The sequence below is a fragment of the Nothobranchius furzeri genome, chromosome 12 (genome assembly GCF_043380555.1).
Source record: "Nothobranchius furzeri strain GRZ-AD chromosome 12, NfurGRZ-RIMD1, whole genome shotgun sequence".
In the NCBI taxonomy this organism is placed as follows: Eukaryota; Metazoa; Chordata; class Actinopteri; order Cyprinodontiformes; family Nothobranchiidae; genus Nothobranchius; species Nothobranchius furzeri.
This window is the reverse complement of record NC_091752.1, coordinates 50,029,821-50,047,892: the sequence shown is the minus strand read 5'-3', so window position 1 is coordinate 50,047,892 and position 18,072 is coordinate 50,029,821. Positions and strand designations below refer to the sequence as shown.

Sequence of the window (18,072 nt, the reverse complement as noted above, 5' to 3'; positions counted from 1 at the left end):
GAATTTGCTGTCAGCAGTGGGTGTGTTGGCCCTGGTCGGCCTGAAGCAGTACCCCTCGGGAAGAGGGCTGAGAATGAGCCTTGGTTGGCCCGGGAAAATCCCAGGCCACCCAGATATGTAAACAACCTACGCTACCCGGCCCGGGCCGACCCGGTACAGGTGGGAATGGGGCTTAACTTGCCCGGACAATTTCATGCCTGGCCAATCACAGTGCTCTATGTTCATAGATCAATGTTGGGTGGACTTAGTCCCAGAACTACAACAAAGAAAAACAACAAAGATGGCGTCGGCTTAGGAAAGGCGCTTGTTTGAAACGTTTTTGATGCGGGCTTTTCTTTCAGACGTGAGCAGACAGAAGTACTCAAGTCATTTATAAAAAAAAATAAAAGATGTGTTTGCTTCTTCTTCTTTGACGATGTATGGCAGACTGTTCCGCAGACAGAGTTCTGTAGCAATGAATATCTCACGCTGCTTGTTGCTCTGATTGGTCCTAGAGCTGTCCAATAGCATGCAGAGTCGTGGCCAGACTATAAAAGATGGCTTGCTAGGCCAGAGTTTAACCTTCATAAATGTTATCTACACAGAACCATATTTTCTGTTGTCTTTTATTAAATAACACATTTGTACAAATATATTTCCCACAGGACATGTAATATAATAAATCTCAAACTGGTGTAAATGGCCTTGAGTGCATCTGTACAAATATTCCACAATATTCACGTTATTTATTTCACACAAAAGTAAATAAATACACTTCTGAAGTTCAAGCATTTGGATCTTTTAAAACCTAAACTCCTAGTGATTGCTGTTGGTTTTCTGGGCTGACTCGATCCAGAAAAGGCCCACTTCTTCATGATTCTTAGATGATTGTAGTCCTGCTGCAACAACCTGCAAACTGAGGCCATTAAAATTTAAAGTACAATCATGCAATTCCCTGAGAGGTTATTTAAATGTTACATTCTTGGCAGCTTCTCCACTAAATGAGCATAATCACTTATATGCTCCACAGCTTTTGAAGCTCAAAGTTTCCTTTTGGACAATTTGATGTGACATTAAAGCACCGTTTGCTCCTTTGGTCATAAACAGTCCCTACACAGTGCCACCTGTCCTTTCCGAAAGTCCCTGCAGGGACAAAGGCGTTGGTATTTGGAGCTGGAGCCGGCACAGCTGAACAGCAGCGGATCGTGCTGCAGGCTGCACTCGGCATGCTCTGCAGAGAAGGCAGGGAAGAGGTGGTTCATCTCTGACTCCAGTCCTTCACACTGAAAGTCCAGCCTGGAAACAGAGATGAGCACACAGGTAAGCAGTGTGAGGAACAACAGAAATAAACCCTTTATTTAGTTGATGTAAGAACAAAAGCCAGAGGCTTTGACGTGCATATTTATCATTTATGTTACAGTGTTTCTGTTCCTGTTGGAGAAACGGGAAATTCAAACCTTGGACAAACAAAAAGCCTGCACTTCTGCTATTTGTTGTTCTAGAGAACAATTCGGAACCTCAAACTGCAAATGAGGCATGAAACTGTTTTAGTCAAATGTATTGTGTTTGCAGAATGGGTCCAACAACACACTGAAATTTAAACTGATGGAGTAAATTACTACATTTCCTTTTTCTTACTCAGCCAACTTCAAGTTGTGCATCATTGATTCCCAGCATGAGCCAGTAGGAGTAAAGTCGAATTAAAGCTATTCATTAATTGAATGAATTCTATCTAGTGATTTTTAAATGATTAAGTTAAAGTTGCTTTGGTAAAATCTTTAAAATGACTTTACGTGATCATTTAGTGTTCAGTTTATTGTGAAAAACTTAAGTTTTAGCTTGATAAAAGTTGTTATTTCAGTCTGTGAGTTTGTTTGTTTTTATATTCATAATTCAGCAGCTTCTGCTGCTTCTTGTTCTCCGTGTCTCGGACTGTTTTGTTGATCTGTTTCCCTTCAGCCTTTGCATGGCTGCAGGCCTCACAGGGAGCATTTTTCTAAACCTGACTGAAAGCCTAGCCTAAGATAAACCTGAATCTACATCTTCTGCATTTAGCCAAGTTTGGTCCAAAAATATCCGTACAGAAATAATCTTGAAACATGTTCAATGCAGTGACGTGTCCAGACCTTTAAAATAAGGTGGCCCAGGTGGGGCACTTGCTTATCTAGGGTGGCACCTATGGTTATCTTTTCCTCTCACCAAATTGTTTTTATGCATTTCAGTGATTTTGACATCTACAAACGTGCCATTTCTTCTTCCTCCTCCTCCCCCTCGGCCAATTTTCAAGTGAGAACCTTGACTACACTCCCTTTGCACCCTTGATCTGCACTTTTCTGAAGTCCACGTTACCCACAATTCATTGCTGTGTGGGAATTTTGAGAAGGCAGAGCCATAATTCAATTGCCTTTTCTGAAAATATGAATCTTCAATTATAATGATCAAATATAGAATATTTTATGATCATGAGCATATTTTTGATCACAATCGCATGAGGATAAAACTGGTAATGTGTATTTTTGGACACGAATGCCAGTAATTTAATCACTTTTTTAACATCATTCAGCATAATTTTACAGACTGCAGAGTCCACAATACAATGTTAAGATTAAAAATGAGAAAGATCTTTTTTTTTCCCTTTCTAGTCAAGAAAGTGTTAGGGTTAGGGTTCACATTTGGAATGTGAAAAATCAAATCTGCAATATTAGAACTAAAATTTGATCATTTCATCTTTTACCCCAAAAAATTTTGTCTTCAGACGATTGATGATATTTATCCATGCTCTGAATTTTTGAGACTAAGTTTCAAAGTGGACAGCGATGAATTCCATTTTGTGAAATAATTGTTTGCTTGAAAGTTGTTAATAAAGATTAAAATAAGTAGCAAAAACAGCCATCGGCATCCCGTGTGATTTCACACTTGCACATTGTGTACTACACACTCGAAGCCTTACTACGCTAAGCAAGTGCATTATAAAGGCCGTAGGATTCATTGTGAGTACTGAGACAGGGTCCTCTTCTTTGAACTGATAGACTGATTGTGTTGTAAAGTGCCTTGGGGGGCTCCAGGACTCTAGAAGGTGCTATATCAAATACAGGCCATTCACCATTTTACGTGCTTACAAGCCTTTTGTGGACAATGTTAAGTCAATGGAACTCAGAAAGGGGGCACCTGGGGGGGGGGGGGGGGGGGGGGGGGGAGTCTAATCCATTCCAAGGGTGACATGTGCTACCCCAGGCCACAACATGGACACGCCCCTGTTCAAAAACATTTTTCCAGCTGTGGAACTACAGCTACTTGCTCAAATGTAGAGTACTGTACATTGTTATACATTATGCTGCATACATGCATAACATGCATAAACATGTTGTACATCTCACGCGCTAAAGGCTTCCTTGATGTTGATAAAACGATAGAAGGCGGGTTCACAGATTAGCCCTTCAGTCCAGCATGCCTCCACGCACGACTGGCCCTGCTGTGATGACAAAAGCCGTAGAGCAGAAAGAGGAGGCCACGAAGACAAAGAGCTGACATTGGAGGCCCAGATCAGGATTCTGGAGTCGGGCACGGGAGTGAACGGACCTCTGAGCAGAGCCCAGGATGAATTCACAGGAGGGAACGGAACCTCGGGGGAACAAAAGCTCTGCAGATTGAGAAGTGAAACACCACAGATTAGTAACATGCTTCTGGTAAATTTAATCAAATCAGTTTATTCAGCTTGTCCAACTTCTACACCTGAGCGGCTAATTTGAAAATAAGTTATTTAAACGACTATAACTTGTGGTTAAATACAAGTGACAGAGATTCCACTTCACTGGAAATTAAAATGGTGAGCAAAACTGAAAAGTCCTTCCAGAAAGTAATATGGATGCAGAAACGTCTCAGAATTACAAATGAGATGTTGAGGCGGAAATCTGCTCTGGTGAGCAGTCAGATTAAAGCCCCCACCCCCTCCAGCTGGGCCTATTAATAAAACCCAGGTAATAACATTTCTCTGACATGTCCCCCTGGCCTCTAGACCCGTTTATTAAACAAGCTCCTTGTGCCCACAGGCAATAACTGAGGTTCCAATCTCCCAATCTGAGCTACACTTCCTTCTCTCTCTTTCTCTCTCTCTCTCTCTCTCTCTCTCTCTCTCTCTCTCTCTCTCTCTCTCTCTCTCTCTCTCTATCTCTCTCTCTCTCTCACACACACACAAACACACGTGGAGATAAACATCTTTTTTTCAATCATTACTTCTGTTGAAGCAGAATTTCATGCATTGACCCTTGTTATGTAATTGCGAGCTAAAAGTATGCCTTTCAGAGTCTGTTATAAATCATCACAGATGTACATCTTCCTGTGCTACTCAACAAATCAGACATGAATAAAAATGTGATGTTTTAATATTAATACAATTGGAGGCTGGAAGGGTCACAAATGACGAATTTTTCCAAAAATACATGATTTCTGGTTGAATTCACATTTATGGATCTGACCGCCCCAGCAAGCAAGACGGATGAAGTGTCTTGCTCAAGACGGTGACTGGCATGAACAGAGCCTGGATTCGAACTTGCAGCCCACTGGCTACAGGGCGAATTCCACCATGCTGCTAATGCAAATCAATGCAGCTAAGTGTTCAACCTGACCGAGCACATCTTCGTTCTAGCTAACATTAGATACAGAACGCTTACAAAATAATGTGTGACAGGAGAACATCGTTGTACTGTTAGGGACAGTTTTGATACTTAAATCTTAAATTTGATTATAAATCAGTAAATTTAAGCAACGTTAAACTCAAAAATAATTTGGTGCAAATAGTGGAAGTAGTCGCTGTTTCTAAAATGTCTAAAATTGTGGTTCCCAGCTTGCAGAAGTTTCAAACTTCTTTGAATTTTTTGTGTAACAATTTTCCTCTCATAACTAGCAGCAGGTCATTTCAAACCTTACTTATGAGGCAGAAAGTGTGAAAATGTGAAAACTTTGGAAGAGATTTTGTGAACGAACTGGGAATAAAATGGGGGTAAATTGGAGCTAGTTAAAGATATTCAATGGTTAAAATAAGACTCCTGTAGAGAAACCTTACATTTACAGCACGTGTACGCACACAGATGCTCACATGGTGCTTTCATAAGTACGGACTTGGGCATTTTCAACACATTTCTTAAGGTTGTGGTTGGCACTAAATGCACTGTGATTTATTATTGTGTGATTGTTCAGTAAAACAAAGTTGATAGAATATCAAGCTGATTGATCTTTGAATGTTTAACCAGAAGAATTTAGGATTCTTTGCTTATTCAGGGACCATAAACACATGTCGTATTAATTCAGACAGAGTCAGTATATAATAAAAATAAACTTTATTTTCTAGACTAATTATAATACATGACAAGCTATGAATGATATGTGATGGAATGTGATGTGTGATGTGATGTATATCAGAACCTTTGTATCTGGAAGAAACTGTGAGTTCTGGGTGTAAAAGAATTTGGTCTGCTATAAACTAGAGCAGGGGTGTCAAACTCAAATTCACACGGGGCCGAAATGAAACTCTGGGACGGAGTCGAGGGCCAAACTTAATATTTTTGAAAAAGTGACGGCAAATTTGCGCATTTTCTTTATCAACATATATGCAATTTTGAACCTTTAAATTTGGAAAAAAACTTATTTCTGCATTAACACTGAATGTGGAATAACCAAATTACACACGAGCAAGTCAGTTTGAAATAAAAGGCATCAGTGGTATTCATTACTTGTGGTATAATCAGCATTTTATAAATCTATTCAGTTTTCTTGTTTATTCATTTTTCTTATTTTTTTCTTCTCCTTTTTTCCTCCTGTAATAAGTGTCATCGCTGCTGTGACGTCTAGCTTTCCCCACTGAGGTACAATAAAGGGATTTTCTATTCTATTCATCTATCTGCAGCCTTTCCACTTCCTGTTTACTGTAGGTTAAATCTTTTCTCACGGGCCAACAACAAAATAAAAATATAATTTTATCTTAAACGAAAATGCAACATCTCACCTGCTAACTTTCATGTTTTGGAGCAGAAAAAGAGCATAAAACCAACATATTTAAAGCTCAGTTTGCTCCACTGGTTTACTGTGATGCTCACCTGTTCCAGCCAGATACCTGCATCATGGGGTTGACCTGAGCTGAGGAGGAGACTCCTGTTGTTTTGTTCATCTTCATCATAATAGTGACAACATTAGATGAGAACAGGTGCTCACAAAGGTTTGTGCTGCCGAACATGTCTGAGCAGCTTGACCACGTTGTTGTGTGTCGGGGAGGAAACACAACGACAGCAGCCACAGAGTCATGCTGGTTTGAGCGTGTCGCTGTTCGCTGGAGTTATATCGGCTCTGTCTGGACGTTAGTTGGAAAACTTTCTCGTTCAGTCGTGAACACATTACTGAGCGGCTAGAATCTCCGTTTCTGGGCTTCAACGTTAGAAAATAGCTGAGTGAACTCGGGGCTGAGTGAGAGGAGTGTAGTTTGTCCGTGACAGCGGAGCTGCAGACACCAGCAACAGGCGCTGAAAAAACACAGAGGGGGCGCGTCGGCGCCGCAAAGCATCATGGGAGTTGAAGTCTTTGCGGTAAAATCGGCCAGCGGGCCAGTTTTAATATATTTTTGATATTTATCTCGTGGGCCACATAAAAATGCTCCGCGGGCCGCATCTGGGCCGTGGGCCTTGACTCTGACATATGTGAACTAGAGAGTTGATTTAAAACAACATCAGACGCAATCTGTTGTGTCTACAAACCCTGATGGAGACCCCCATTAAGAACCGGAATGTCAAGAAGTCTGGGTGACCTCAAGGCACCGAAGTTCGTAGAATAACTGCAGAACAACCAGACCGGTCTCAAGTTGTCTCCAGGTCACAACAGGCATGAAGGTTGGTTGCTTCTAAGAGGGATGGACTTTTAAGGAGTCGTGCAGCTGTGTCAGCTGTCTGTAGGTGACCGGTCGCTATGTGGTCAATTTATAGGTCAAAATTGACCCTTTCTGGATGCTACAATTTTATATTTCCTCATCAGGTTGACGCAGTGATAGCTTGCTATTGTTGTGTTGTTGTGTGTTTATTTTCTCTTTCTGCAGGTCTAGAAGCTTGCTTATTTTTGTGGACCCCCCAGAAGCTTTAACGCTCCACCTGAGAGTAAAGTTGTAAGGCTTGTCATCAGCATTCAGACATCAAATCCATTTGCTTCACAGCCAGACTGGACATGGAAAAAATAAATAAAATAAAATAAGACTAGACAAACTTGTACAAATCTCCCAATTTGCTTCTCATTCAATTTTTCCACACACATTGACTTAAAACTAAGGCAGTAATGTGATGTCATCATGGAGGAGGACATTTTGAAATCTTAATTGCGACCATGAATAGATGATGCAATCCATTCGCACTAATCCACTTATCTCCTCAGCTGTCATTGGGTTCAGCAGGAGCTGCTAATCATTAGATTTAATCAAATTTGTAGTATTCAAGCAGGGAAACTAAAACTAGCTTGAATCTTGCAACGCTAGCACACCCCTGCTAACGCCACAACAAGCTAAAATAGTTGTCTGAAGTAGTGCAAGGTTTAATGCTACACTAGTCAAAGTCAAAGACAAATCCCTTTACATTCCCTTATCTGCTCTTCCATTGCTAGCTTGTAGTTTACAGACTGATATTAATTCAATGCAGGTCGAATTAGCATTCAAGCTAGATTGGTGTGCTAATATGGAGTGTGTGCTGGGAAATGGGCCATATTCTTGCTCTTGTGGATGCACAATTGGTCATTGCTCTAGGCTTGTGTAAATTACTTGTTTTGCTGAAGAGGCCAGGGGAGGGACTAAGAGGAAATGTAAATTATAAAGATTTCCTACCTTTTTTCATAGAACAGGATCAGATAGTCAAAGTGTTTGTGTGGTTATTTTAAACTACTTTCTCAAGCTTTAACCAAGTGGTTTTACTGAATGTAAGTGGATGTCAGTCAGCAGATCCACGATCAAGTTTTGTTACATCAAATACCAGAAAAGGGTTTTAATGTGTTACACATTAGAAAACAATCAAATGTAAAATTTGAATCATCACTATAGCGTCATGAATGTCCTGTTTTTGACCTAAAGGTCATGATCTGCTGTGTCTGCTCGAGCAGAGATATAAAGTCTCTGACAGCCTAATCTATACATGAGATAGTGGCCAAGGTCTTTCATGCACTCTGCTCATCTAAACTGCTTCACCTCTGTTACAGCGAAGACGAAGAACTATTTTGATAAATACATAAACAACTTTGTTAATTACCAATAATAATGTGAGCCCAATGTTCATTCTGTGAAATGACAATGTTTATTACTTAATATTATAATCCTTTGATCAACAGTATTTTACAAGTAATCATAATCTTGGACATTTGCACTAGACACTAATGACACGTAATGCTAAAAGCCACACGACACATTTCCTTTTGTCTGATCCAATCAGAACCTTCGCATTCTCGGGCTAGGCGTGGTTATCTGTGGTGTTTGTATAAACCCTCTTTGCATCTCAAATTCTGATTCGCCAGTAAACCAAAATATGACAATTATAAAAACTATCCCATGCCACCTTTTTTTTAGTTCAAGCGTTCTAGAGAAGTCTCAGACAGGCCACCCGGACTTCCTCTTCAGCCATAAAGAACCTCAGACAAGCTGGATAAAATCTGTTGCAAGTTACAACTGACCACAACGGTTCCTTTAGAATAAAAGCTAAACCTCACGACCCCTTCAGGGTCTCGGAGATGCCAGCGATAACCTGTCGTGACCTGGAAGCATTCCAAGACTAGTTTGGTCGGCACCGCTGCTTTTCTACCGGCTTTGGTACCAAAGAGGGTCCACGAGGACCTCAGCATTCTGGATCTGATCGGAGGCTTCCCCTGGGTATGTAGACCGACAGATGGCGTTTCATGCGGGTTATAAATCTCCTACTAAAGTTTAGAGCGAAGAACTAACTGCTTCTCCGGATCCGCTGGTTCTGAAAAAAACTCCACACACACATACACCATCATCATTCATCACGTCTCACTCCACCTTAGTCCATCAGTACACAGAGTGTTTAAGTTAAGCCTGGTTTATGCTTCTCCGTCAGCTCCGCAAGGGACAGACACGCACGGATTGACGGAAGCGTTTTGCTCTTTTACTTCTCAGTCTCCTGGAGAGCGTTGCAACGCAATTGTCCAGCAGGACCACAGAGGGCGTAGCGCTGTTCTGTGGTATCCTGTCATGTATCGGTCCAAGATCGTGTGTTTATATTGTGTTTTTTGTGTATATAAGAGACTTTTAACACGGACATATTTGTCTCTCATTCTCCCACCGCTTCATGCGCTCCCCACCTCCAAACCAACATTTCCTGTCATTTCCGTCCACAAATAAAACGCTTGCTGTGCATCTTCTCACTCCTCCAGTCACGAGATAATTAAACGTTCATATTTTTAGAGTTTTTTCGCGAGGTATTCTTCAAGCTTCTCCGTGTCTGCCGCTAGTTATCCTCGGCTCTCTGCAATGGCGGCGCTGTAAACAACAGCGGCGTCCTGACCAATCACAAGCTTGTGTAATCTGTCTCGTTCGACGGATGTTTAAAAAAGTGGCCTCGACTCCGTACGTACTTGCATGCCTGCCGGAGCCCTACGCAAGGACGGGTAATGGCGTTGCGTGTCTCCGCACTGACGCAGGCGGAGAAGCATAAATCAGGCTTTAGTCTTGTTTCAATTGTGTAGAAATAAATTTCTTAACTATTTTAAACCTGACTCTCTCTCTTTCCTTGGAGTTAATACGAAGTGTCACTTAAACCCTGCAATAAAAAGTTCCGATCTTCTGGTTAAAATAGTCAAAGATCAATCAGATTGATATTTCATATTTCTATGGAATCTCACATTTTATGGTTCATAAGTAAGATGTAAACGACCCATTCTTTACATCACTCAGAAAGGAGTTAACTTTCTCAAGATTAGGTAGTGTGATGGTGACAAAGAGACTAGAGCTCAGAGAGACAAGATGATGACTATTTGGTCAGAAACAGAAAGTCAAGACAAAGAAGAAAAAGTGGAAGAAAGAAAGGGTAGGGCAATCTGATTGGGAGTCTTTGCTCGTACAACCTGGGAGGCTCACGGTCTCAGTCAGTCACAGCACATTGAGCGTGAGTGTTTGTGTTATTTTTGACACTGTAGGATGAGACGGTGGTGGAGCAAAACAGGCTAACACTTCCTTAACCTGTTACTGCCACACAAAACCATCACGACAAGGCAGGAACCACAATGAACAACAACATCTGTAAATGACAAGCATTAAAATCAGTCTGAGTGTGTGTCTGGCTCTTCTTATCTTTTGAAGACTTTTTCTAGTATCAAACAGTCTTTGACAGGACTGGTAGACCACCTGAGGATTAAAGTCAGGTCCTAAAAGTGTGATTTGTCTGGTAGGTATGACATGTACTGGTGCATTGTATTGAGAAAGTAACATCACAGTCCAAAACCCTGCCTAGTGTGTGATGAGTTTGTAGCCCATTCCAGTCTTGCATCCTTGGAAAGCTCTTTGGTCTTACCCATGGGTTAGAGATCTGGAAAGACTGATGGACATGTGTCTTTGATACAGGTAACACATTTAGAAGGCTCCTAATGTGAACTTGTTACCAGTAAAAATATATTTAGAACAAAGTTTGCATTAGAAGTAAATTAAACCATCCATCCATCCATCTTCATCCACTTATCCAGAGTCGGGTCACTTTCCAGCACCCCCTCCAAGGTCTCTAAAAAGGGTGGGTATTCCTAACTGTAGTTTGGTGCACAAGCACAGACCAGTCAGAACCCGTCCCCCCACACGTAGGCGGAGGGAGGCTACCCTTTCATTCACTGGGGTAAACTCCAACATACAGGCACCAAGCTGGGGGGCAACTAGTATGCCCACCCTTGCTCGGCGCCTCTAAGTGGGAGCAACTCCAGAGTGGTAGAAAGTCCAGCCCCTCTCAAGGAAACTGGTTCCAGAGCCAGAGACATGCGTTGAGGTGAGTCCGACTATATCTAGTCGGAACCTCTTAACCTCACACACCAACTCAGGCTCCTTCCTCACCAGAGAGGTGACATTCCATGTGCCAAGAGCCAGCTTCTGTAGCCGAGGGTCAGACCGCCAAGATCCCCGCCCTCGACTACCACTGTTGTAACAACCACCGGTCACACACTGCAACCGACCCCTTTGGCCCCTCCCACTAGTGGTGAGCCCATGGGAAGGGGAACCCATGTTTCCTCTTTGGGCTGTGCTCAGCCGGACTCCATGGGTGAAAGCCCGGCCATCAGGCGCTCGCCAACGTGCCCCACCTCCAGGCCTGGCTCCAGAGGGGGACCCTAGTGACCCACATCCGGGCGAGGGAATACAGTTTCCATTTATATAATTCATCATAAGAGGTCTTTGGGCTGCTCTTTGTCTGATAACTCACCTAGGACCTGTTTGCCATGGGTGACCTTACCAGAGGCAGAAAGCCTCAGACAACTTAGATCCTAGGATCACTGAGACACTCCACCATGGTAAGGTGGCAGCCCAGGGAGTAAATCAAACCGTGCTTTTATTTGCCCGTGCTTTCCTCTACAAACAGTACAAAACTGGACCTGGTTGTTTTGCATAAATCTGCTTTTAAGTTGTTCAGAAAAGATATACCATAATCCAAGTCAAAAAGAGGACAACATTTTATATTACAAATGAATGATAAATGACCCGCACTTGTATAGCGCCTCTCAGATTAAGGACTCCAAAGCGCCTTAAACTACAGTGTATCATTCATCCATTCACACGGACATTCACACACTGATGGTGATGAACTACGACGTAGCCACAGCTGCACTGGGGCGCACTGACAGTCTAGTGAAGTCACCCCTAGCCCTAACCCTAACCGGTGAGACACTTTAACCTAGAAACCCACCTGATTCTGAATGTAGGTGTGAACTCTTTCGAGCATCCCCTCGCACGTGTACTCATAGGGCAGGAATGGCTCCACCTGTAAATGCAGAAATGTACAAAGAAAAAAGACAGGATATCAGCTGATGTGTGTGTGTGTGTGTGTGTGTGTGTGTGTGTGTGTGTGTGTGTGTGTGTGTGTGTGTGTGTGTGTGTGTGTGTGTGTGTGTGTGTGTGTGTGTGTGTGTGTGTACAACCGAGCCATTGTAATTACAGGAAGTGAGCATCTGATAGTTAATCCAAGTTGACATATTCATTAGCGTAATTGTGGAAGGCTTATATCATGCCACAAGCTTCCCATTAAAATCAATGACCTAATACATCAAAGATGGCAGCTTTGAAAATTAATTTCATTATTTTTTTGCGATGACTGCATCGATACGTCAAACAAGGGATTACACTGACAGCCAACGACGGGCCGTTGAGCGCCAAGGATGGCGTTTTGGTGGCTTTATCTGTGTTTACGTTGAAGGCTGTCACTCATCATCTGATTCCTTACAGCAGAAACTGGTTTAAACACTCTGAGAAAAGAAAGCTGATGAATAATCCTTCCTTTTTCGCTCTGGAATTTCATCCCAACAGTCCTATACAGAACAGCAGAGGCAGGAAAAAGGCTCTTGATGTGGAAAAATGAGTCCAAGCTAATATCTTTGGTGATAGATGTAAAATTTTTTAAAACCTTTGGTGGTTTGAGGATATCAGTAATTGTGAAATATAGCAGAAAATAATCCATTCTGCTTGGTTTCCCAAGTCGATCCTCTCCGAGACGACTCCCATGGTGGCTCAACTGAGATCTCATTGTTTACTATGCCACCAACGCACTCGGGCTTTTAAATAGATAAATAGTTCATTTTACTGTTATGTTCCTTTTAGCTCTCTCTTATTACTTGATTTCATCTGAGTTTAATGAAATGTATCTGGCACTTCATCAGCTATCCAACATTAGCTTTTTGGGCAGCTTCATATGAGAGAGTGAGTGGAGAAAAGATAAAGAGAAAAAGCCTTACTCTTTGAATTCAGATGGAAAAAAAACATTCACTGACTGATGATAAATTATACAACTGACTTCATCTCCTGGCCTTGAAATTGTGTGGGAAACGTCTATTATTTCCTGCCTTCACGGATAATATTAAAGTAAGTGTGTAAGGCTAGTTTAGACGTAGCAGCCTAACCAGAAAACAAACAGCTAGTGTAGAGGATCAGGCAGGTGGTAGGCCCTTCAGGACCTCAGTTTAGGTTGAGACCACAGTTTCAGTCAATATTATTTTAAAGAATATTTTAAAAGCCCATTAGAAATTCAAATAGAAGAAAAATTAAAGAATCCAGTTTAGTTATCTTTTTATGAGTCTTTTGTTTGGCAATATTTCGATTATTGAGTTTAACTTAGTTCTGCTCTTGGTTTTCATTTTTGCAATTATTACTAAAAAGTCCCCCCAGTCCCTGTTCTCAGCTCCTTACAAACATATGTATTCAGTAATCCCTGCTACCAGTATCTATCTATCTATCTATCTATCTATCTATCTATCTATCTATCTATCTATCTATCTATCTATCTGTCTGTCTGTCTGTCTGTCTGTCTGTCTGTCTGTCTGTCTGTCTGTCTGTCTGTCTGTCTGTCTGTCTGTCTGTCTGTCTGTCTGTCTGTCTGTCTGTCTGTCTGTCTGTCTGTCTGTCTGTCTGTCTGTCTGTCTGTCTGTCTATCTATCTATCTATCTATCTATCTATATATATATATATATATATATATATATATATATATCAACAGCATAACGTGACAATAATAATTGTAAAAAGCTGTGTTTTAGCTCTTTTGCCCGACCAGAAGTGCGTATTTGCAAACATGAGTGCTTCCAGCTGTAATCATGGAAGAAGGGGGAGGGGCTTAAAGCCTGGGGCACATCAGAGACAGACGCGCTGCATCGCGCACGCGGTTTTTAGAAGGCAAGTGGCCACACAGGACGCGCCACGCCGCACCGCTCGCTCGGCGCTTCTTAGAAAGCCGCGCGATAGTCACAACATCACACAGGACTTAAGAACAGGAAGCGGGAAGTGACTATTGTTTATACTTGCAGTCGTATTTTGTGACACTAATTCATTTAAAATGGATAAGTACGCTCTTTAGCAGAATAGTACTTTAAAGTTATGAAAACTGCGGCTGGGTTTGTGCCGTAAAGCCGTTCCGCGTCATAATGTCTGTTGTAAAGCAATCCACAATGATGTTTGAGAAGATAGAACTGGCGCCTACCTTTAGTGCCTCGGCGTGGCGCTTCTGGGATGCGGAGTGGCACTCCCCGTGTAACCACTCTCATTAACTATAATGGTTTCTATGTCAAATGATGGCACTGTGCATGTCTCTGCTGTGGCCTAGGCTTAAGGTGTAATACATTGTTTCTGCCTCTAAAAGAAAAACACTCCGAATTTCTGCTTTTATGTTGTTCAGGGCTGTTGGTGTCCATCACGGTGGTCAAAGGGCGACAGGTGAGTGTTTTAAAACGTTAAACTCTCTTTCTCTCTCTGCCATCTGATAATTAAGAATTGTTTGTTTGTGTATATTTGTGTCCCAAATTGAGGTCAATCGATATAGTTTTTTTCTAATGCCAATACCAATGCTGATAGACAGAGGTCATGGTCAGGCGATGACTGATATGTGCTGCCGATTTCCATGTCATCTTGGTGTTTTCCGTGTTATTTGCCTGTTAAAATGTCACTAATTTCATCAGTTGATGCACAAGATTACTGAAGCTTAATCAGTTTCTGACAACTGTTAAATTTCTGCTCAGTGTTAAAATTAAACTTCAAAAACAAGTTAACCAAACAAATCAATGAACTGACCGATTACCGAATAATCTAAACTGGCCAATAAAAATAAATTCTTGTTGAAAATTAATTTTTAGAACATTTTTCATGCTGATGTTATTCAGGAACATAAATAAACATTTAAAATAAAATCTGCAGCAGCACCTGGCTGCCTGGGATGCGCCTGACTTTAAATTGGCTTCACTTTGGAGGAATACCGGTGTCGGTACAGGATCGGCTCGGGGTCCTTCGACTGCCGATGACGGCACATTACTGCAAATCTACTCGGCTTTCACACACACGTTTTGGAAAGACAACAGCAGTTTTGTTAAATTCTTTTTTGTTAACACCTAAATGTTTTCTTTCTAATTGTAATTTGTTAATAAAACACCACATTATCTTTGTTTTCTAAAGAATGTGAAACTGCATAAAACCAACATCGGACAGACAAAAAAAAAATACATTCTTTGACTCAAACTATTGCTTGGTGTCTTTCAATAAGTTATTATATTTTATATTGCCCCATTTCATCAGCATCAAGAGCTTTTGAGGGTCACCGTTTATCGTTTGCTTATATTTTACATTTCCTTTAGAAACTCAAACATATTTTCTCCAAAAAGTGTTGATTTTTGGACTACAGGACTACAATTGCTAAGACTACAACCACAAATTTGTTCTGACCAATCAAAATCATAACATGATAACGTCACTTCCGTAAGCTTCATGTTCAGCTAATCAACAATTTGACGTCATCGGCAGTGGAAAGACCCCGAGCCGATCCTGTACCGACACCGGCCAATGCTGATATATAAAAATGCTAAATATTGACGTGATTAATCAGCCGAACGATAAATCGGTGTACTCCTAGTTCCAGCCAAGCTACCCAAGCCATTCTCTGCATGACTCTGCACACTGGAAAGAAAACACTTGTTTTTTCCACTATCCATTCAATATCACATCTAAAGCCTATTGATCAAAATAACTGCAAAAAATAAAATAAAATTAAAAAGAATCAAAATGTAACCAAGTTGCCTAGCAACAGAGGCATGCTCCGGCTAACTAGTGGATAATTAGCCCGACACAGACCCTTTGTGAACTGGAGCATTTAGCTTTTGGTTGAGGAAAAACACAAAGTGTGATGTTTTAATGAGACAGCTTTGAAAGGACTGCAGGGTAGAGTTTGTTACAGATCAAGGTTTGCGGTTTGGAGTTTTTATGTTGGACAAAACTGATCAGCTGATTGAGTTAACCTATATTAATCTATTTCAACTATCTGAACTGTGTATAGGTGAAATTGTGTCTTATTGTAATTTTTTAGCTTGTATTTCCACTAATAGATGCATAAATTCATTGAAAAGGGGAAATCTCGTTTAACATTAATAAAAGCTTCCCAACACAATGCTTTGTTGGGCTGTCTCCATTAGTCCACATCACATTATGCAGTGCAGTGCTCTGTTTGTAACAGTTGCTTTTCCTTCTCCCTTGAATCAACTTTTGAAGTATTTACCAGATCCACGACTCATACTTTGTTTTGCCTCTATCAGCAGGAAACAGCCTTTTCCTAAAACACCTGGCAGGTAGGAGCACGCATGCATCTTGGCACCTCGAGAGGCTTTGGTAGTGACTCTGCGTTGTTCTGCTGACAGATTGAGAACAGTGTGATTGATTAATTCGACTTAATGCAAACAATGCTCGCTGCCTGTGGGGCTGGCCTCTGGAAAGCTGCTGTGTAAAAAACCAGGTGTGGGTACATTTAACCAACCGAGCCACTCAATATCTCCAGCAATTAGGAGTGCAGAGAGCAGAGAAGGAGCCAGCTAAGCATTTTGCTGTAATGTCAGATTCCACGATTAAGGTCTCGATTAAAGTGGGTCGAACCAGACTGAATGTAACGAAGCTCATTATGCTTTCACCTATGCTAATGAGCCATGGTGCTATATTAATGCAAACGTTTGTTTGAAGGAAGAGAGCAAGGCAAACATGTTTACAATGCATAAAAATTAACATACATTGAGCTTCATGATTTCGCGGATGGTTGCGTCAAACTCTTCAGAGTTGTTGAAGTCAACGGTGATGACGTGCGGCCTGCCGATGTGCTGCTCTGCATATGGATGCTGAGAGGACACCTGAGGGAGGCAGAAACAGCATCCATTAAGAAAATCAGTCATGACGGCAGTTTGATAAGGATGGTGAGTTCTCAAATGGACTTCTATTATAGCTGCGTGTGTTCATTACTTTGTTTCTATTCTGGATTTTTATTGACGTACACCAAGAGGTGGTTAGAGAGGGTCTTTTCTTACAAATCACATGATTTGTACGGATTTTTAAACCCAACAAAGTAGCAATTTTTCTTGGTGATTAGTTACTTTTATAATCTTGTAACTCAGTAAGAGTTACTTTTTTGACAAAGTAATTAGTAACTATAACTAATTACTTTTTTAAAGTAACGTTCCCAACACTCCTCACACAATACCTCACCGGGAGGCGCCCTAACCAGATGCATGGACCACCTCAACAGGATGTGGAGGAGCAGCGGAGCTACTCTCAGCTAGCTCTCAGCACGGGGAAGTAAAACCATCCACGCAAAAGTTCTGCCGTTGCTACCATGAATGAGTGCATAGTACAGATGAGACTTGTATTTTTATGTTGTGTTTGACAATTTTGCATCCATTTACCAAAGAAAAGGTAAAGAAATCTGGTTATTAATTTGTTTTAATTGAGGTGATCATTTCAAATCAACTGTAGGGTAGATCAGTAGTTTAAAACTCCTACATGAAATGTAGAAGATTGATAAACCCTCAAGGACTGCTCGTCCTTTATATGTTGTTACGGCATCACTTTTATTCATTTACCTGGCTGGCATGTCACTCGTAAAAATAGCAATAGAAGTAAAATGTAAACATATAAATATGAAGTAAAAAAAATACTTAATGATGTTGGAGATAAAAAATGGTGAACAAAAGTGTAAAGGCTTCCAGAGAAATTAGTAGCCGCAACTAGCTGATTATCAACATGCAGACACCTCTATCGAAACATGTTCATTTTTAAAGAGCAAGTCACCCCCAAATCAACTTTTTTTTCTGATAAACTATATAAATGCATGTCTAATTGTGCCGCAGACACGTGTAGTCAATAGTTTTGTACTTCAGTGCATTTTAGTTAAAATTTTTATTTTCTGCCTAAAACTGTCTGTGTTGTGCCGTTGTCAGGTAAAAACTCTGCACTGCATTTGAATTTAAATCTGAAATCGCTATTAGCTAAGAGGTACCCTAGAACGTTAGCTGGTACCATATGATGTCACAATGTCGTTGTGAGCCTGTGTGTGTGTTTGTTAGCGGCTATGCCCCCTCGGT

The 18,072-nt window shown here is 41.1% G+C and overlaps 1 protein-coding gene across 1 annotated transcript in view; it reads right to left on the bottom strand.

Moving 5' to 3' along the window:
- Positions 1 to 254: 254 nt before the first annotated feature.
- LOC107376702 (alpha-1,6-mannosylglycoprotein 6-beta-N-acetylglucosaminyltransferase B) overlaps positions 255 to 18,072 on the bottom strand; it is a 154,357-nt gene continuing 136,539 nt past the window's right edge. Inside the window, exons 15-18 of the mRNA XM_015945961.3 lie at positions 16,729 to 16,845; positions 11,889 to 11,963; positions 3,357 to 3,619; positions 255 to 1,275 (exon numbers count right to left, since the gene is read on the bottom strand). Of these exons, the coding sequence (XP_015801447.3) occupies positions 1,077 to 1,275; positions 3,357 to 3,619; positions 11,889 to 11,963; positions 16,729 to 16,845 (654 nt within the window). The 3' untranslated portion in view covers positions 255 to 1,076. The remainder of the gene's footprint in view (positions 1,276 to 3,356; positions 3,620 to 11,888; positions 11,964 to 16,728; positions 16,846 to 18,072) is intronic.